At 50.5% G+C, this 19,586-nt stretch overlaps 7 protein-coding genes across 7 annotated transcripts; 3 read left to right on the top strand and 4 right to left on the bottom strand.

Moving 5' to 3' along the window:
• Positions 1 to 12: 12 nt before the first annotated feature.
• MRS44_014715 (uncharacterized protein) lies at positions 13 to 1,338 on the top strand (the record flags this gene model as incomplete). Its single annotated transcript, XM_046274140.2, has 1 exon — positions 13 to 1,338. The coding sequence occupies one exon, from the start codon at positions 13 to 15 to the stop codon at positions 1,336 to 1,338; it is 1,326 nt and encodes a 441-aa protein (XP_046127804.2).
• A 344-nt stretch (positions 1,339 to 1,682) lies between these two features.
• On the bottom strand, positions 1,683 to 5,787 carry MRS44_014714 (uncharacterized protein; the record flags this gene model as incomplete). The annotated part of the gene is made up of 2 exons (XM_046272256.2): positions 1,683 to 5,379; positions 5,438 to 5,787. 2 exons carry the CDS (start codon positions 5,785 to 5,787, stop codon positions 1,683 to 1,685), a joined length of 4,047 nt encoding a protein of 1,348 aa, XP_046127803.2.
• Positions 5,788 to 6,140: 353 nt separating this feature from the next.
• MRS44_014713 (uncharacterized protein) lies at positions 6,141 to 7,943 on the top strand (the record flags this gene model as incomplete). The annotated part of the gene is made up of 1 exon (XM_046277210.2): positions 6,141 to 7,943. The coding sequence occupies one exon, from the start codon at positions 6,141 to 6,143 to the stop codon at positions 7,941 to 7,943; it is 1,803 nt and encodes a 600-aa protein (XP_046127802.2).
• A 936-nt stretch (positions 7,944 to 8,879) lies between these two features.
• On the top strand, positions 8,880 to 9,287 carry MRS44_014712 (uncharacterized protein; the record flags this gene model as incomplete). The annotated part of the gene is made up of 1 exon (XM_046271414.2): positions 8,880 to 9,287. One exon carries the CDS (start codon positions 8,880 to 8,882, stop codon positions 9,285 to 9,287), a length of 408 nt encoding a protein of 135 aa, XP_046127801.2.
• A 47-nt stretch (positions 9,288 to 9,334) lies between these two features.
• On the bottom strand, positions 9,335 to 11,627 carry MRS44_014711 (uncharacterized protein; the record flags this gene model as incomplete). The annotated part of the gene is made up of 5 exons (XM_065618521.1): positions 9,335 to 9,480; positions 9,530 to 9,972; positions 10,024 to 10,251; positions 10,395 to 11,573; positions 11,623 to 11,627. 5 exons carry the CDS (start codon positions 11,625 to 11,627, stop codon positions 9,335 to 9,337), a joined length of 2,001 nt encoding a protein of 666 aa, XP_065474593.1.
• Positions 11,628 to 13,033: 1,406 nt separating this feature from the next.
• On the bottom strand, positions 13,034 to 14,353 carry MRS44_014710 (uncharacterized protein; the record flags this gene model as incomplete). The annotated part of the gene is made up of 1 exon (XM_046277209.2): positions 13,034 to 14,353. One exon carries the CDS (start codon positions 14,351 to 14,353, stop codon positions 13,034 to 13,036), a length of 1,320 nt encoding a protein of 439 aa, XP_046127799.2.
• A 2,881-nt stretch (positions 14,354 to 17,234) lies between these two features.
• MRS44_014709 (uncharacterized protein) lies at positions 17,235 to 18,940 on the bottom strand (the record flags this gene model as incomplete). The annotated part of the gene is made up of 5 exons (XM_046280208.2): positions 17,235 to 17,570; positions 17,635 to 17,901; positions 17,954 to 18,514; positions 18,570 to 18,771; positions 18,819 to 18,940. The coding sequence occupies 5 exons, from the start codon at positions 18,938 to 18,940 to the stop codon at positions 17,235 to 17,237; spliced, it is 1,488 nt and encodes a 495-aa protein (XP_046127798.1).
• Positions 18,941 to 19,586: the final 646 nt, after the last annotated feature.

Here is a 19,586-nt window from a genome sequence, read left to right as displayed (position 1 = left end):
TTTCTCTCTACCATGAAGCTTCATTCCTCCGCCTACGCCGGCCCATTCCTGGCCGCTCTGCTGAATGCCCGTGTAGCCTCAGCAGTGTATGACACCACAAACAGTCCCATCTTACTGCTGAGCAATGACTCAACCTTCAACTTCGACTTGTTGACCCCTCTCGGCGAGGCCATCACCGGAGGAGCCGACGTCGGGCCTATTCTTGGCGCAGCCAAAGATATCGAAGCTGGAAACATGACATCCTTCATCGACGTCTTCTATAAGCTGGCCAACGACACCAAGGCTCAGGCCGAGAACCCTGAGAACGCCTACGATCCTCTTAATGTCAGGGAGACGTGGTTCTCTGCCGCAGGGTATTTCCGCAGGGCTGATGTCTACACCCACGGCAACTGGAGCAACCCGCTCATTAATACCATTTGGGACGAGCAGATTAAGGCGTTCGACAACGGGATAGCTGCTCTGCCTATTCCTGGCAAGCGCATTCGCATTCCGGCTACTAAGGGCAACTTCACCGTCGATGCCATCTGGTACTCTGCTTCCGAGAGCGAGCACGATAAGCTGCCGACCTTGATCATCGGGAATGGCTTCGATGCTGCGCAGGAGGACTCCTACCATAACTTTGTCGCACCCGCCTTGGCTCGAGGATGGAACTGCATCACTTATGAAGGCCCAGGACAGCCAACTGTGCGTCGTAACCAGAACATTGGTTTTATCCCCGACTGGGAGAAAGTCGCCACCCCCGTCGTGGACTATGTCCTCTCAGAGAAGAAGAACGTCGTGGACGAGAACCGTCTTGTCCTAGTTGGAAACTCCTTCGGTGGCTACCTGGCAGCCCGTGCCGCAGCCTTTGAGCCCCGTCTGTCCGCAGTGGTCCTCATTGACGGCGTCTGGGACAACTACGCTGCATACACAAAGGAGCTGTCATCTGAAATGCTCGAAATCTACGAGGCGGGCAACCACACGCAATTCGACGACGTCGTCCTCTCAGCCCTGGAGGCCGGGAAGCTCCCCACCGGCGCCACCTGGGGCCTCGAACACGGCATGTGGGCGTTCCACACGCACTCGCCCTCCGACTTTTTCACCCAGGTCAAGCAGTACAACGTCGAGTCTTTTATTGACAAGATCAAGATTCCCGTGTTTGTCGGAGATGCCGAGCTGGAGAGCCTTTACGTTGGACAGCCGAAGCAGGTGGCGGATGCCCTGGGCGACTTGGCGACTCTGCACACTTTCAAGGGGGTTGCTGGCTTTCATTGCCAGACTGGTGCTGGGCAGGAGCTTTCGAGGACGATCCATGCGTGGTTGAACAAGACTTTTGACAAGGAGGGCCGTGGTCAGTGAGATTAGTGCTCAGATGAAGGTGTTCCACTTCTTGGAGCCAGATAGAATACTTCGCCATACTGTCACATAGTATCCCTAGGGTCACTCTGACAAGGGCGGCTGTGTGATCTATGGTATTAGACTTGGATGAGGTATACTGTGAAAGTATAAAGCAAACCAACTTTAGTCATTCATTTAGTTAGAAAGGAAGAGCTTCTTTAACTCTAACTGCATCCCCAAACTTGATACACTGAGATGTGATATGTTAACGACATGCAATAAAAGCTTTACGAGATCTACCTACGGCTTGACGACTGAAAAGGCCCTTGTACTTTGCCTCGGAAAAGCATTCTTAGCCAGACCATCTACTCATCAGGTGTGTCCCACCAATTCCTACTCTTGTCCTTGGTCAGTTGAGCAAGACTAACAGGCATTTCATCAGAATTGCTCTCATGTTGATCAGATTCTGACCCTCCAGCTGCATCACCCAATGAAAGATTAGACATGTCCCTGTGCAACTGTGGCTTGTGCTCCATTTGAAACTTCTTTGTCAGTATGAGGGCGTGCAGCTGTTGCCAGCTCTGCGGTAATGAAGTGGGGTCCAACTGAGTATCAACCGAGGTGCCCTCATGCTGTAGACTTGATGCCGTGTTGAAGAGCGTGTATCCAAGCCTTTCTATGTTCTTGAGCTCGTCATATATGTCCTGGTTCATCGTGGTCTGTGCGAGAAAAACCTGGACGCTCTGTGCAAATCTTGCAAACACCAATGCGATGGGCAACGCGCCGTCTGACATGCCGAGGCTTGATGGTAGCGATGGCAGCTTGACCATTTTGTTAAGGTCGCTCTGGTAGTCTGATTCTAAAAGTGCAGATACGACATCGACGTTGACAGTCATGATTGCTGCTGTGAGGGGAGTTCCGTGCTCTTGATGAACAGCATGCTCTTTCAAGCTTTCGGGCGCGGGGAATAGCTCGAGTATTCGGTGGATGATTCGTGAGGATATTTGCTGCCGAGAGTTCATCCGGCCTGGATCGTGTAGAGCAAGCATATGCACGACACTGAGCTCTTTCGTCAAGTCCACGAGGGGTTTCAAGGTTATAACACCCTCTTCGTGCTTCTTTGCCAAGTACTCAATCGCCAGTAGTGAAGAGTAAGTGTGAGACTGCAAAAGAACCCCCAGAACAGACATAAAGCCTCCTGCGGGTTCCCACTGGTAAAAATGATTCACACTGTCACCAGCCCCATTGGCCAAAAGGAGGTCAGCAAGAGGGAAGTAACCGTTCTTGATAGCTGATGCGAGGGGAGAAGGTCTTTCCCCATCTGCTGCTTCGACTGGGACCAGATTGTCGATCAAGAACTGGGCAATGGATAAATCGTCAGGAGATGTTCGTGGCTTTGCAGCAAAAGTTTGAAGAAGCGACTCTTCTTTGTCGTCAAAAGATATCTTGGCGTCGTGGGAGACGAGTAGCTCGAACATGTCTCTGTTGTTCGATCGGACAGCTGTAGCCAAGGGGCGACGGCCTGGTAAGCCGTTGACATCATGGCCCAGCTCAAGTAAGGTTTGGACGATATCAAGGTTGCCCAGTTCAACCTCCCTGCACAAACACCTTGCACTCTTCAGCATCCAAGCTGATTGCTTCTGTGAATCTGGATCCTGGATTCTGCGTCGGTCGTGAAGAATCCTGAGAGTGCAGGAAAGCCACTCTTTGTAGCGTGCTCCACAACGTACAAGTCTGCTGTGAAGTGTCAAGGGGTCTGCTACCCCTTTGTCGGACATGTCGCGCGCCATGTCGAGCACATCCAACTCGTCAAGTACCTTGACCTGGCCACCTCTACCATCTTGATAGTTGAGAAGCTCTTGCAGAATTTCAGGAAGCGTCAGTAGGGCGGCAAGCTCAATGGCTGACAAGTTCACAGCCTCTTTTCGAGTGGCCTTCTCCATAGGATCCGCCGAGCCGATTTCGAGCAAAGTCTTGACGGCAGTTAAGCTGTTGTTCAGAACAGCCCGACCCAGCGGTGTCATAGGTAGGTTCAGCCTGTCTTCCCAGTCGGAAAAGATCCGGCGAACGTCTTTCCTCATCGTATCGGTTATCCTCGACATGTCTGCCCCAGCGTCGACAAGACGCTTCGTAGTGAGTCGCATCTCGGCTCTCCCGAACCTGGAGATCCAGTGGAGGGGCGCTTCTTGACCAGAGTCTGACCCGTTGGGGTCGGCGCCGTTTTCAAGGAGGAACCTGGCAGAGTCGTATTGTCCGGCTCTACAGGCGCAGACTAAGGGAGTTTCGGAGAATGACTGGTTTGGGAGGTTGATGTTGCATCTATACTTGCTCAGTAGATGTCTGAGAGCGTTGACGTTTCCGACGGCGGCAGCGTAGTGAAGAAGGCCATGGCCACGCTTGTTGACGTATATCTTGTCAAACCTGGATGTCTCTGATTCTTCCTGTGATTTGTCCGTAGACCGAAGACAAGATTCATACTCGGGACCAAGTTCCATCCGGATATCCTCATCCAGAGCTTCAAAGTTGAATAGATCCCATGTACGACTCATCATGCGGGGCGCATAATGTGGCATGCCAGTTCCGCCCGTCAATTCCTTGTTTACCGAGACTGCCTGTCTAATGCGTGACTGGACAGCTGTGGCTTGGTGTGGGTTAGGAAAATGAGGCATCACCAACTCACTGTCCTCAATGCAATGCCGATGTCCGCGGACGATGCTCCAGAACAAGTCATCAACCTGTTCATCTGGAGTCAACGGACAAGCCACCCCCGCCGCGTTACAAAGCCTGGTCAGCCAGGCCTTGGCCAAATAATCAGTATCCGCGCACTCGAAATCCGCCTTGGATGCTTTGCATAGCCAATGGCAGGCTCTTTCGAGGTTAATCGGCATTCCAAATCCACTCAAGCATGCTTGAAAGAGATGATATGATGCCGTCCATGGTTGAATCTCAGCCGATTCCTCCTCAAACGACGAAGACTCGGCAAGCTGCTCCAGTTCTCTCACCATCGCAACTTGCTGAGACCAGTCTAGAAGGGTTCTGAGCTTGAATGGATCAAATAGGAATCCGCCGAGAGCAGGAGCCGGAAGATCTGGTCGACATCCTGGGAGGTTCTGCTGAGCGTCGTAAGTTCGGCCAAACCGGCCTAGCGCATAGCCCACACTGTCAATGTCGATAGCACGCTGGCCTGGAATGCGGTTTCGTTCCATCTCCTTTCGACTGGCATTCTCGCGTTCAAGAGCGAACGTGTAATCTTCTACTTGCTCTCTCGACATGCCTCGCAGCCTGGCCTGAGCCTGGACTAGAGATCTTGATGCCGGGTTGAGGGTGAGTGTTGCATTCATCGCGTCCGTGACCATGTCGACCGTCTCTCCAGGCAAGGATCGTGATTGACCGTATGCTTCTACTGTTCCAAGAGCTATCTGAAGAAAAGATTCGGATCTCTTGAGTTGTTTCAGTGTTGCCTTCTCGTCACCAGACAAGGGGGTAGAGGCCCGTTTGAAACCGATGGCGACCAACAGGTCCTGGCAGTCGATGAAGGTTCTCCAAATCAGCATTCCGAACGAATACGTGTCGGTGGCTTTAATACCATCAACAGTAAGTGCCTGGCCTGATTCGGGTGCATCGTATGGAACAGTCGTCATCCGTAAAGAATGACCAGCGTCTCGTCCAATATCCATGATAGCTCCACCGAAATCTGCGAGCTTGGCTGTGTATGGCTGATCAGGGGGATACTCCTCTCTGTTTTTAAACACGAGGACGTTGTTGTGTTTTAAATCACCGTGAACTATACCACAGGCGTGAAGAATTGAGAGGCCACGGCCAACATCATAGCAGAGCTTTTGCTTGATCCGAAAGGGAAGCGGTGACTCGCTCTTAAGTTGGAGATCGTCAAGGGTACCAAAATCGGCATACTCGAGGACAAGAGTCGGAAAAGGCGAGCCGGTTTCTGAAGAATGTGACCATCCAAAGTCAAGCAGGTGCACAATGTTGGGGTGGTATCGTAACGGCTCATGAAGCAAGGCTCGTACTTCAAGTAGAATGTCCTTCCACCTCGAGGGGTCTCTGGGAGTACATACCGCTGTTTAGTATAATACAGAAAGGGAGGTAATAGATAACCTACCCGGATTGATCCCTGGCAGTCTTGATAGCGACAATCTCTCTACCATCATTAGGTTGATTTGTCAACCTCGCCCGGTCAACAGTAAAGAAACCACCACCTCCAGCTGGAAAGCGTGCTACCGTCTGTATCTCATGGCCATCAAAGAATTTGGTGTCATTTCCGCGACGCAACCTCTCCTCCAGGAAGGCAACGTGGCAAGCAAACGATACGAAACCAGCTGTTGTGAGGGTTTCGTCGATGTTTTGCGCTGGAAGAGTTGTTCGCGCTGTCTCGGCCGAAGTCTTGGTTGCGTTTGACGACTCTGTTGATGACTGGCCAAGCGAGTAGGAATGATAGAACCCTGAGTCCATTATCGAGGTCGAGTGGTTGAATCCCAAGTATTGATTGGTGCGATGAGTTGATTGAGGCGTTATTGTTGTTGGCTGACGTTGAGTCAGTAGCTGGCCTGGTGCCGAATCAACTGCCGTATTAAAAACTTCAAACAACAAGACCAACCAACAAGCTATAGATAGTGGAAATAGTTATCTTGGCTTTTTGGTTCAAGAGAGAGAAGAGAAGAGTCCTAGATCACAAGCCTTGCATGAGTCGACCCCGCCCCGGAAATACATTATCACCGACCGAGCACCGTCTCTCATCCCAGTTAGCATACGAAGGCACAGCCTCAATCTCTCTCTAGGCAGAACAACTTGCCACGTACAACGCCATGGTGGACCCCGGGACAGGAATTGCCATCGCTCAGATCGCCTTCTTCGCGGCCTGCAAGGCAGTCGACGCCTTTAGCACCGCCCTCCACTACTTTGACGATGCCGAAGCCCTTACCGTGGCCCTCGAGATTGAGCGTCTGAGGCTTCAGGCCTGGGGCGCCAACTCGGGTCTGGCTGAGGGTACCCTGGCGCCTCACCTTAGCCTTGCGAGCGAGGTCCTTCTTCGAGAGCTTCAGGTCATTTCTCGCATGTTTGAAGACGCGGACAAGGTTCGAGAACGATACGGCGTCAAGATCGAGGGCGAGGAATCTACCTCGAAAGCCGTGTCGAGTTTCGTGGCCCGTATGCGAAAGTCATTGCGGACCAGCGGGGTTAAACTCTACGGAGGAACACCCCTAGCAATAGACAGTGCGGAGCCGGATGATTCGGAAACCGCCAGAAAGAACAGCGGCATCTCTCGCAGCATGTCCAGTCGTGTACGATGGGCCATCAGAGACAAAGATCAGCTCAAGAAGCTCGTCACTGGCCTTCGTGACGAGATTGATCTCCTGAACAAGCTCTTGACCGAAACGCAAAGGAGAAGATTCGTCAACGACTACGAGCGCATACACGTCGTTGTTGTTGGGAGCGCGGTAGACGAGAAGTCTCTAGCCATGATCAGAGAAGCAGTTGACGTCGATCGAGATGGAGACACTCTGGCCAAGATTGATCGAAAGTCTCTAGCTGGCAACGAGGATCGGTCGTTACGAGCAAATGTCTCGCAGATTGCCATGAAGTCTTTACGGCTGGCACAATATGACATTCCATCAGACTTTGCAACGGAAAATCGCTTTCTGGCAGCAAGAAAGGATGACCCTGCCATGCTGTGTCTATTTGAGCGGAAATCATTTGAACCAGATTTGGATCACAACTCAAAGATGATGCTCTGGAGTCGAGTTCAAAGACTCATCTCGCTGTTGGCCTTGCCACAGTCATCCTGCTTCAAGGTCCCGCAAGCAGTGGGCTACATACACGACCCAGACCACTACTGTTGGTGGCTTGTCTTTCAATTTCCCCAGAAGTCTAAGCAAGCTCCAGGAGACTTTTCAAAGCCATTATCTTTGTACAATCTACTACAGCCAGAGTATAAGCCTCGGCCACCACTGGAGAAACGCTTCAGACTGGCAAGCGATATCTCTTCAACCTTCCACCAGCTCTACAGCAGTAGCTGGATGCACAAGAGCATCCGGAGCAACAATATCCTGTTTCCATATTCAAGCTCAGGTGAAGGTTCTAGCCTTGATCAGCTGGCTTCGCCTACTATCTGTGGCTTTGAGTATTCAAGGCTGGAAACAGAGGCCCAGACCATTGATCGCTCCAAATCAAATAGCGATCCTGCAGTCGCCATGTACCGTCACCCCGATTACCAAGGTGAGGCGGCGCAAGGGTACAAGGTCCAGTATGATATATACAGCTTAGGACTTGTCCTGTTGGAAATTGGTATCTGGGCCCCGTTGACAAGTCTGTTTGATTCTAAACGCGGGAAAACATCAAGCAGCCGGCCCTCGTTATCAACAGACGTGAAACACTTCCACAGTCCCGAAGCAAAGATACTGAGGGAGAGAGTGAGATCGACTATTGATAAGGACCTGCCGTTTAGAATGGGGTCGACCTACGCGGCGTTGACGCGTTGGTGTATTAACTATAATGACCAAGCACCGAAAACGATCGATGAGCCTCCGAATCATGCATTGGAGTTTTACAATCATGTTGTTGAGCCTCTATCTAGTCTTAGTCTTGGATATTCCAAAGCAGGCGATTGAATGTGTCTATGGGTTCGTAAACGGGTTTGATGTAGTTCAAGAAGGCTTGGCAAGGTTTCACGAGGAGGCGCAAGTGTGGTTGTACATACACAGAATATTGGTCAGTTTACTGCAACTATTGCGTTTATGGAAGCATTTTTATATTGAATGCATAGTGGCGGAAACAGACTATATACGTACCAAGTGTGCCCAATTTTTTTATCGATATTTATTTTGTTCCAATACACAATCATCATGTTTCGATGACAAGAAAGTAGTAGCCTACAAATCTCCTAGGGCGGCCCAACTCTGACCAGACTTCAATTCACTTACCACCGAGCTCCGAGCCTCCGAATCTCTCATCGGATGCCGCCATTCCCTCTCATTCTTTATTGGACAAGGTTCTCGGCCATCGGCCCCCCCGATGGAGGAGTGGTTAACCGCCTGGGCAGGCCTCAGATTCTGAGCCACTGTGAGGCCTCGCGGGTTTTTATGGCTAGAAAGGGAAGGACTTTCATGCGAGCTGCGCACCGTGTTTCCCTCCCTGGCTAGACCGGATTTTGTACCGCAACCAATGTAAGCCTGCGACGAGCAGGACGCGGCCGTATTGGGTAATATTGTGATGTGTTAGGTCAGATAGAGAAAGTCAGATCGGCTGCGCCGACAATACAACATATTACGATGGGGCCGTCGGGCCTCTTGGCTTTTCCAGTCAGTTCTCGTCCGTAAGCGCCAGGCCAAAATGATGTTGCAGTCGATGCAGCTTCAAGTTGGTGAGAAGAAATCCTTTGTGCTGCGTGTAAGCTGCAATACGTCATGGTGAGCAAAGGCTGGTACTACACTGAAAGTTACGCCTCCTCACCCACGAGTATAAAAGAAATTGCATTTGCAGCTAAACTCTCATCTCACCAGACTTATCCACTTCAAAATCAACTACATTCATCAAAACATCACAAAATGCCGTCCTTTAGATGCATCGTCCCTCCCGGCCTCAGCGCCGAATGGAGCACAGCATACCACTACTCCCAAGCCGTCGACCTCGGCAACGGCTACTTCAAGATCTCAGGCCAAGGCGGCTGGGACGAAAACAGCGAGATCGCATCCGACCCCCGGAAAGAGGTCGAGCTCACAATCCAGCACATCGACGACGTGCTCAAAGCCGCAGGCCTGCGCGGCTGGGAGGACGTGTACTACATGCGGTCCTACCACACAGACATCGACACCACGCTGCCCATCATTGCAGAGGTTCTCAAGAAGAGGATTCCCGGGCATCGGCCTGGGTCTACGGCTGCTGGGGTTACCAGGCTGGCGCTTCCGACTATGACGCTTGAGATTGAGGTTGATGCGAAGAAGCACTCGGGTTGAGTGGCAGAATTTTATTACAGAGGAGGAGGCAGCTGTTGCTCTTCATCTCACATGTATGCTCCCAGAAGACTATCGTCAGCAATGCCGAACAAGGTGTTATCCGCCGCAAGACCATCTTGAGCGACCCATGGCCCGCTCCAAGCATCCCCAGCTTGATCAGTCCCGAACAACGACGCCATGTCGGCTTGGAAGGCTGAATCATGATCAGTACAGTTACTCTGGAAGTTTTGCATGATGCTTACCGCTCAAGTCCGGACAGCCCGTCGTCGCCGTCGCATCCATGTTGATATTCTTGGTCACCTTCTCAATCCGACTCATCAGAGACTTGAGTAACCTCAAAGGTCGCTTGAGCCCATAATTGCAACCGCGTTGGAACTCCAACAGAGCCTGCCAGAAGAAACGGATGCATTCAATGTAGTCATCGCAATTTTGATCAGTATGCTCAAGAATGACAAGTACGGCGCAATATGTAGCATAGGATATGCCATACTGCGCCCGCCTCAGTGTGAAGGTCTTTTTGTATGCTTCCACAAGTTTCCATATGTGTAGTGCAGCTTCAATGCATTTCTTTCGACTCTCATCTTGGGCGCTAGGTTGGAATGGGCTGTGTTCATGTGCAAAGGCTGTACGACCGCGGTTGGTGAAGGGTAGTTCGGTCAGTATTACTGAAGCCCAATAGAGTGCACTTCAAGTACCATTAGTGATGTACGTCAAGGTCATCGGACGAGATACATACTGAGGTGTTATCTGGTGCGGTGGTGGAGTAGGATCTACTCCTGGTTCGAACTGAAGCCATGAGGGGATGCTCTCCCTGAACTGACGCAGCTGTTCCCTAACCTCTTGTCTCTTCTGTATCAGGCATACCTTAACAGATTCAGCAGATTGTTTTGATGGGCCAGTGTTGTCAGTTGTGTAGAAAGCATCTATAATGCGAGATATTATACGGCAGAGCTGAAGCAAACATCTGAATGTGCTTATCGCATAGCATGGTCGTCCTCGATAAGCTGGGGCGCTACTGTCAAAAGGCCGTGCCTCTGGATCCACGTATGGTCTCCATTCTTCCATCTCTTCGTAGGTATCCAGGAACTCTTCAGAGACACCGCCTACGGTCTCATGTATCGCGGGAGGACGACCAGGAATAGAGACTGCAGTTTGTCTCCGACATAAGCGGCCCAGTAGATCCTCTTTCTCATCTCGACATCGATAGGAGTGAGTTTAAAGCCTTGTCCAGCCTGTGATGTTGGCTCAATATCCAAATGGCATCCAAGGTCCGTCATCATCCTGTAGGCAATGCCACAGAATACCCAGCCAGCGCTCTGCTTGCCACGTGGGACCAAACATGCACCACACGTCAGGAGAGCCACGACAGTTGGTATAGTAAGTTTGTCGATGTGGTCGACTAGGAGAGACTTGAATCGCTCGTAAAAGGCCATGCCCATAGTCTGCGGGTCTTGGGGGTCTTGGCGTAACAGAGAGGTCCGATCGCTATACAAACTGCTTTGAAAGTAGATGGCGTTCAGGAGTAGTTTATTGACGTATGATCCGTTATGGATGAGACTATCCATAATGGCCGGCCGGTAGGTGAGGAGATATGACAGATGCTGGCGGTTCCAGTGCAAGTCCAACAGGTGCAGGGCCGTGTCCATGGGTACCCCGTCAAAGTCGATCTTGGATGTAATACTTGGGGACGAGTATAGGGCCACTTCTTCTTGTCTTCGAAGGGCTGCGTACGAAACAAGTCGATCTCTCACGGCATCTTTTGATGTCGCGCGCTCCTGGCTCCCTTCTCTCTGTCTGTCGGTCAAGAGCGTTCTTGAGGACTGATTGTGCAGTAAGCTAGTGGCACCATACAACTGGAAGCCATCGCCATCGTTGTCTTCACTCCCTTGCGTGGGTTCGGGTGATAGCAACGGGTTCTCAGCGATCGATTCAGCGCCTCTGTCCAGAGATGCCAGCACTGCGGCTGCTGCTGACGACGTGAGTACCGGAGACTGACTGGGTGGTCCTCGATGTGAACTCGGTGGCGTGTCTTCAGACAAGAGAGAGCGTACGCTGGTTGGTGGATGACTCGAGGTAGCAGGTGTAAAAGCTCTTGATGGACCAACATCGTCTATCGGGTATTGCTGTATGGGAAGGGGCTGTCTTTGGGATGAGTTCGCACGGTAGAGAGAATCAACGTCATGAGATGGGGCCTGGAGATCCTTCTGCCGCATCTGTTCTTTGAGCTCCTCGACCTGTCGCTGAAGAGCCCTGACGTCTTCCTTTCTGATGCGAATAGCCGTGCGCCTGGCATCTTGTAGATAGACGCATTCATCACCTTTTCTGCAGCATGCACCACATTTTGGACGTTGGCCATCGCATTTGACCTGGAGACTCTGTTAGTTGATGACGTAGGACAAGTCTGGCAACCCAACCTTCTTCTGACGGCATATCCTACAAGTGCGACAGCTGTCGTCCTTTGGAGATGTCCTTCTTTGGTTCGGTCTCTTTTGAGATTCCGGTGATGCGAATGCCGACTCCATGGTTACTGATTGTCCATCTCAGATGGAGCTGAAGGCCGCGGGGACACGGGGCTTTCAAACGTGGTGGGACTCGGGTTCCTTGCCCGAGGGAACCCGAGATGGCTTCGGGAGCTTGGACTAGGCTCGGCTTCTATATCATCCCTTGTCGAGGACTAGGAGCTCGGGATATCCTTCCTTAACAAGTCTATCAGCCAACTCTTGTCCTTTTGCGGCTTGTAATTCCTCATGCTCACTCTTCACTATTGCATCGTACTATCGTAGACTGACCCACTCGTTATTGTGGTTTGTTGAACCGAGACGCTGTAAAGTTGGACCCCGAGTCCGCCGTTTGAACTATGCTTGTTATCACAAGTCTCTGCATTTATCAGACCATGGGAGCTTTTCCTACGCCATCTTCTCCTTCTAAACATATGCTGTGGGCGGTGAACGACTCAGCATTGTCTTGCTTGGCGTTGCAATTCGCCCCTCCACACTTCGGACATGACATGTCCGACCCGCCATTGTAGTCCCGACACTCAGAAATAGCTTCACCGTTAATAAGAATCACGATAATCGGTCAATAGGCAACGCCTTTTAATTATCTACGAAAAATAAAGTCGTGGTACCCCTTTTCCCGTTCTTGAGTTTTTTTATTTCTAATTGGCACCTGCAACATCTTTTCGTCAGCCGTCAATGAACCAGCATATCATCAAGACACTTGGCGGAATTACTTGACCGAACTCGCTGGTCTATTCCCGAGAAACGAATTTTATGCGGAACGCCCCTCGGGTACCGATATGCAGCTACCACGCCCTTTATCTTGTCAAGTTGTCAAGCATGCACACAGATAGCTCACGGGACTGAAGCAACAAGCAAAACCGGTAAAAACGATGAGAGTAACCGGCATTGTCCACTTCTTGTGACCGTCCAAAAACACCCACACTGTTTGCCATGTCATTAGAATCCTAATCACCCTTGACATTATTGATGGTGCCATGAAGGGAGCTGACCTTGCACCCTTATCAGATAACATGATTCTAATCTTCAACCTCAACTCTATCTTATCAAAGCGTCGAGATAATGGCGAGATGGATAAGTAAGGAGCATTTGCATCAGTATCTCAATTCTATAGCTTGTTCACTTGTTTTCTTAAAAGTGGTAGAAAAAAAATAATTAATTCCGTGTAAAAAAGTACCGCTTCGCTCAATGTTTAATTACATAACAGATACCCTGCACCTCCATGCCTCATTGCAGATTCGCAAAGCATTCTTCAATCGACGCCTCCTGCATTTTCCTGTACAGCTCAAACTCCTTGTTGACTTTGCAGCCAAGCCCCTTCTCAAAAGACGCTTGATCCGCTGCCGCGACGTGGTCCATACCACCGTCATCTCCCAGGTTCGAGTGAAAGATACCAGCTGCGCTGACGGGTAGGAAGTCTTCGTACGTGATGGGTTCTAGTTGGACAGCTCCAGAGTCAATCAGTGTGTCCATATCCGTGCTGGGCACTTTTGATGCAGAGTCTGTGAGCTTGTAGGTGAAGTATGCGAGGTCTTGTTCCCTCAGGCTCTTCGTGTCGTCAGGAAATCTCTCAAAGACCTTTGCCAGAATCTCTTCCTTGATTTCAGGGGATGCATCACAAGATTTTTGCCGCCACTCATTGATCAGGTCGTCGTAAAGATGTCGACCCTTTGGCGTCAATGCCACGCCTCGCTGCTCAATCTCCCCGAACCGCGCCTTGTGACTGCCACCTGTCTCTGCGCCCTCCGAAAAAGCAATCGCTTCGTCAAGAGCGAGGAAACTGGTCTGTCGAAGCAAGATGGGACAGGTTCTCGGGGGAGGCCCCTCAATGGCTTCTTTTGCGTCGAGGCCGTATCGTTTCATCTGGATTTGCGCTGTCTCAATGTCGAGAACGCGGGGTGTCAGGTGGTTGATGTGAGGTCCTTTGAAGCAAACGACGTCTGCGATGAGCGGATGCGTTGCTCGGAGGGCCTTGTAGGTCTTCATGTCGACAGTGGATGTCTTGTGCCAGCGGAAGGTCTCGAGCGCCTCCTTGATAAACTCCTGAGCAGCAGCCTCGGACAAGGCGCCTTCGATTTCAAACATTTCAATCAACTCGATGCATCGTGGAGTGAAAATGTTGCGTTTGCTCAGAATTTCAGCAGCTTGTTGCCTTAAAGACTCGTCTTGGATAAGCTCTAGGCGAAGCAGAGATGTGAAGACTCGAAAAGGGTTGTAGGCGAGTGCCTCTTTTGTAAGAGGTCGGAAGCATGTGGCATGGACTGGGAGGCTGGCGACAGTAAGGTCATAGTAACCGACGGGATGCATTCCCATTACAGAGAATAACCGACGCATCGTCGCCAGCTCTTCAGGTGTCCCGAGTCGAATGGCGCCATGACGTTCAACCTCGATGCGATGTTGAATGTTGACATCTTTTTGGCGGTTGATGTCAGACACAAGCTTCAGCAATGTGCCGTACTGAGGGACTTCGCGTTGGTACATCTTGGAAAGAGCCGAAGAGAACAAGGCCCGGATGGCATCCGGTGTGGCGGTTTCTTTCACCGTCATGGTGGTCGATGTGTAGGGGGCTGGTGTTGGGAAGATACAAGATAAGGGTAGACCGAGTTGTAAATTCGACCTGGCTCTTGGTACTTCAACTGTGATTGTATCTAGAAATATCTATCAATGGAGATGGTTGGACGGCCTCATTTATAACCTGGCAACTCGGCACTGCAGATACGCTTCTCTCTACCTCTTGCATCACGTCAATCTGATATCGGCCTTTGCATGTCCGTTATCTCTGCCGGAGGTCCGGGACGGTAAAAGCCGGCTTTTTGCTTACGGGGCCGGATACGGGCATGGGGCAGCTAAACCCGAGCTTGGCAGGTCGGTCATGTCAGTTGATTTATTCGGTTGTTTATCTTAGGTAACAGATAAGAGATGCTCGGGTTTTCCTGCCTGTTTCTTTGCTGTTCTCGGACATATTGAAGACCGAGATGGATGCCTGCGGAAATGGTTTAACGAATGGCTATTCTCGAAGCTGTGTAATGGAAATTCAAGAGTGACGGCAAGGCAGAACAATATTTAATTCCTCAATCCGCTTTATCTCTCGTTACACGATAAACCACACACGATAACAAGCTATCGTATCTCTAACTAGCAACTTGGACAGCCAATCAGGATGAGCCATCGTCAGCGCCGTCATTTGCTTCAACTCAGTTGGACCCAGTCTCGAGAATCTGATTAACAGGGTTTCTCTATATTTTAACACAAAAACCTTTTCAAAGCAGGGGGCTTGGGGGGTTCGCACGTTACCATTGGGTCTGAAACAGTCCACAGTCTTTAGGTCTTAGCCAGGTGTCCAAGTCCAGCAGACAAAAACAACTTTGAAAAAAACAAGGTTATTAATTTTATTCTTCTTTTTCCTTGGAAAGAATCAACTATATAGTTTACCGAGATATCTCAACCTGGATATTGTGGGAATGGTTGACCCAGAAAATCACCTAATCGGCCGGTCGGCCTGTTTTCCTCATTCGTTGTCAAGGACTGGTCCAACGCAAAGACGAGGCCAACAGAGAACCAAGGGCGTAATAGCTAAGAGCGCATTTTTCTATCTCGTTGGAGATATGAAACTAGCAAGTCTCAAACTACACTCAAGTATCAAAAACTGCTGGGCCCAATCGGCCGTATTGAACACGCTGTCACAACCAGGCGCTCTCTCTTATGACGCGTAAGATTCCTCGAGTCTTTCGAGCATCGACTGCACGAATATAAGCTGGCCTTAGAGGCTTTTTAACTCCAAATTCCGCAGAAACTCATCACGAGAACATGATCTAACCAAGTATTGTCTTAGTCACGAAAACTCAACGCGCTCTCTCGCCGAGAGCCTCGAAACAGAGGAGTAAACAGCGGACTCGGCACCCTTTACTGCCCAACCTTGTAGGCCAACACAATTCTGTACCCAGGATAAATAATTCATCGATAAGTAACATGTTCGAGTATATTTTTGCATCGCCAAGTATCCTCCCAAGCGCTTGTGGACCAGGATATGGGCCATGTGCAGCGCCAGCCACAGTGGCCAGCCTCCAGTGAGCAAGGAATCGGGGCGACATGTGCGTCACGGTCCCGCCGTTGAATGTGATGATATTTGCATGGCTTGAATCGCAGAGTCTATCTGCTTTCGGCGCCGACGACTAAAACTTTCCATGATCTGGAGCCTCGAACAAGATGTAGTCTGTGTTTCCACGTCGTTCCCATTTGGATTCTCGTGGATATCCAAGTGGTAGCTACCTGCCTTCCCTGACTCTTACCAGCTGCGCCATGTTGGGTACTGCGTGTCCGGGAGGAAGTATCTTTTTTGCTGGGGGTGACTTGAGGTCCAGGTACCTCCCTATCATCAACACATGCAGCCACCAACCTTCAAGCAACTCACGCAGCAGAAAAGAATCGAAACATGCGTATGACATGTGAAAAAAGAAAACAAGATTTTGGCAGAGGACAGGTTTCCAGTCATCGGTTCCCATGTATAAAACCTGCAAAAAAGACGGCCTCCCACCCGACCGCTTCTCCCCTCAGACATCCTTCGATGTAGCGTCGTTATCGCATTCAGCTCAGACGCAAGTTCTCATCACTGGGGCTCTTAGTACCTCTTGAAATTATTTCTCTTTATATACCTTCTTGCGTGTCGAGGCAGGTAGGGGGCATGGTGCCCGTAGTGGCTGTCGAGGTAGTTCCTTTCAAACTGCTCGTTGTGGGAGTCACGGGTTCGGGGGGTCACGGGTTCAGGGGGTTATGGGTTTAGGGGGCTGTCAGGACATTAAGGGAGTATTGGCGTCAGCTCATCTCCCTTCCAGATCAAACTTTCTGATGTCAAGAACAGTGATGATACAGCCGGATGCTTTCGAAAGGGTCCCGCTTTGCCTGGATCTTTCAGGGCGTCCGCGATTTTCTGAGTTCTGGCTGAGGAATTTGATTTCATCCCCCTTTTCATCAAGAGCGGCAATGAACTAGAGCGATTGGTCATTCTTCTATCTGGACTGTTCGCCCTGGATGTGAAATAACCCATCTTTTCTCAAGCATTACGTCTTGCAGACTTCTTTTGTAAACTTGACCACGCCTTCAAAGAAGCCATTCACCACAATAGCTGGAACCCAGATCTTGACGCATGCCGGCATTGGAAACCCAGTGCCAAAAGCACCACAACCTACAGTTCTTACAGGCTTCAGATTTTGGGAACGTTCTTGAAACATATGTTGAGTCATCTACCAAGGTATTGGCACAGTTATTGCTCAACCTTTCTCGCATCTTCAAGGCTATCTAGTTACTGGTCGGTCGATAGGGCGCCAATCTACACAATTCTCAAGGCAATGTCGTCGTTCAGGGCAATCAATTAGTATGCTTATATCTACATATCTCCTTGCCAAAGTTTTACACATTTCATATCACCCCCCTAAAGCTCGAAGCCGAGGTTCACGTGAACAGCCTTGGACTGAGTATACGCATCCAAAGCGTACTGACCCAGCTCTCGTCCAATACCCGAAGACTTGTATCCACCAAAAGGAATACCAAAGTGTGAATCGCCAGAAGAGTTGATCCAGACCATGCCGGCCTGCAGCTTCCGGGCTACCTTGTGTGCTCGAGATACCTTTTCTGTGAAGAGAGCAGCGGCAAGACCGTAGGAAGTATCGTTGGCCTTGGCAATGACCTCTTCTTCAGTGGAGAACTTGGCGATAGACACGACGGGGCCGAAAATCTCTTCGTTCATGATCTTCATGTCCTCGCTGACCTATTGTCATTGCCGTCAGCATGTAATTGCAGTAGTGCATGAGGTCAACCAGAAGATCACTTACATCCGCAAAGACGGTGGGCTTCAAGAAATAACCCTTGTCACCGTACTTGCTTCCTCCGTAGAGAAGCCTGGCTCCGGACTTTCTACCCTCCTCGATATACGAAACAACCTTGTCGTACTGAGCCTTGGAAACCTGGGGTCCTTGAACGGTGGCGTCCTCGAATGGGCCTCCGATCTTGTCGTTTTCCTTGGTGACCTCGACAAACTTGGTCAGGAACTCATCGTAGATGGATTCATGGACGTAAATTCGTGATGTCGAAGTGCAGACCTATTCCACGTGTTAACGTAATACCCAAGAACCCAATGCCGTTCAGCCTTACCTCGCCCTTGTTGTCCATGATTCCAAAGTGGCACCACTTGACGGCCTGGTCAAGCTCTGCATCCGCAAAGACGATGGAAGGACTCTTGCCTCCACATTCCAAGGTGATGTTCTTGAGGTTGTTCGCCGCATCCTTCATGATGGCGCGGCCGGTGTTTGTGCTGCCAGTAAAGGCCACCTTATCAATACCCATGTGACCAGCAATGGCCTTGCCAGTCTGAGGTCCAAGACCGGGCAAGACGTTGACAACACCAGCTGGCAGACCAGCCTCAATTACCAGCTTGCCAAAGTACAAAGCCGAAAGCGGTGTCTGCTCGGCGGGCTTAAGCACAACAGTGTTGCCGCAGGCCAAGGCGGGGGCAATCTTCCATGCAAGCATCATGAAGGGAAAGTTCCAGGGGATGATCTGTCCGCACACGCCAAGAGGCTCTTGGAGGACGTATGCCAACTTAGCGGGCGAAGTCTCGATGGTGCGGCCACTGATCTTGTCGGCAGCACCGGCGTAGTAGCGGAACACGTTGTACGACTCGTCCAAGTCGCCAGCGAGAGCCGCGCTGAAGGGCTGTGACGTTGATGCGTCAGTTGGACATGTTTGCACGAAATGTGGAGATACACACCTTGCCGTTATCAAAGGCATCGATAGCGGCGATGAGCTCACGGTCGCGATCAATCAGATCAGCAATTTTGTAGAGAAAGGCGCCTCGATCCACGGCAGCAAGCTCCGACCATTCTCCCTCGAATGCCTTTCGGGCTGCTGAAACTGCCTTGTCGACATCTTCGGTGGAAGCTCCCTTGAGCTTGATGACCTCCTCCTCGGTTCTGCCGCTTGTGAGCGTGTATTTGACATGGGCATTTGTAGGGCTTACACTGGATTTGTCACCACAAACTCATCACCAGAAGCAGCAACATATTCGTTATTGATAAAGAGACCAGTCGGTTGGTCATACTTCTTGCCATTAGGCAGAGTGATTTGAGTAGTTGACGCCATGGTGATGATGTGAATTGGGTATCTGGAGTTGAGGAAACTGAAAGTCACGATCGATTGCGGGGTCCAATTTATATCGGAATGTGATGCGTAGCTGACTCGGAGAATAGATCACGAGACATGATGCACTCACGCCCATCTGGACGAGTTATTGCCCGCAAAGACGGGGTAGTACATATGCATGTTCGAGATAGGAAACTTTTGAGGCCATACTGAGGGGTAATCAAGGATGGACTATCTCTCTCGTGGTGGGGTCATCTTGGCGTGGCCATCTCTTTTATCTTTGAAACTAAACGCAAATAGGCAACTTTTTCGTGCTTTCAATAGACGCGAAAAAAGATGGCCACATTGGTATGACGTTACTCACTACCCCTTCGGATAAAGTGTCCCATTATGTCGATTGTGCGAGCGAGCTTATTCTCGGCATCTGGCGGGGTAAAGCAAGGGGTAGATATCATGACCATCCTCGGGGATCAACCTGGCACAGCCGATTCTCGATCAGGAATGTTTCATGACCATCCGTGGCACAACGATAATCACTCTGCAATGGCAGTCCTTGGCAGAATTTACAGTCCAGTGATAGGCTTTGTTGATGCTGATGCCAAGATGTTGGGGGCAGATCAGGTGTTTCTCTGGGATAGATAAAACG

This window comes from Fusarium solani (assembly GCF_023522795.1).
Source record: "Fusarium solani strain SB1 chromosome Unknown bctg00000010, whole genome shotgun sequence".
Taxonomy (NCBI): domain Eukaryota; kingdom Fungi; phylum Ascomycota; class Sordariomycetes; order Hypocreales; family Nectriaceae; genus Fusarium; species Fusarium solani.
The sequence above is the reverse complement of the archived record's forward strand: the minus strand, read 5'-3'. Positions and strand labels throughout refer to the sequence as shown.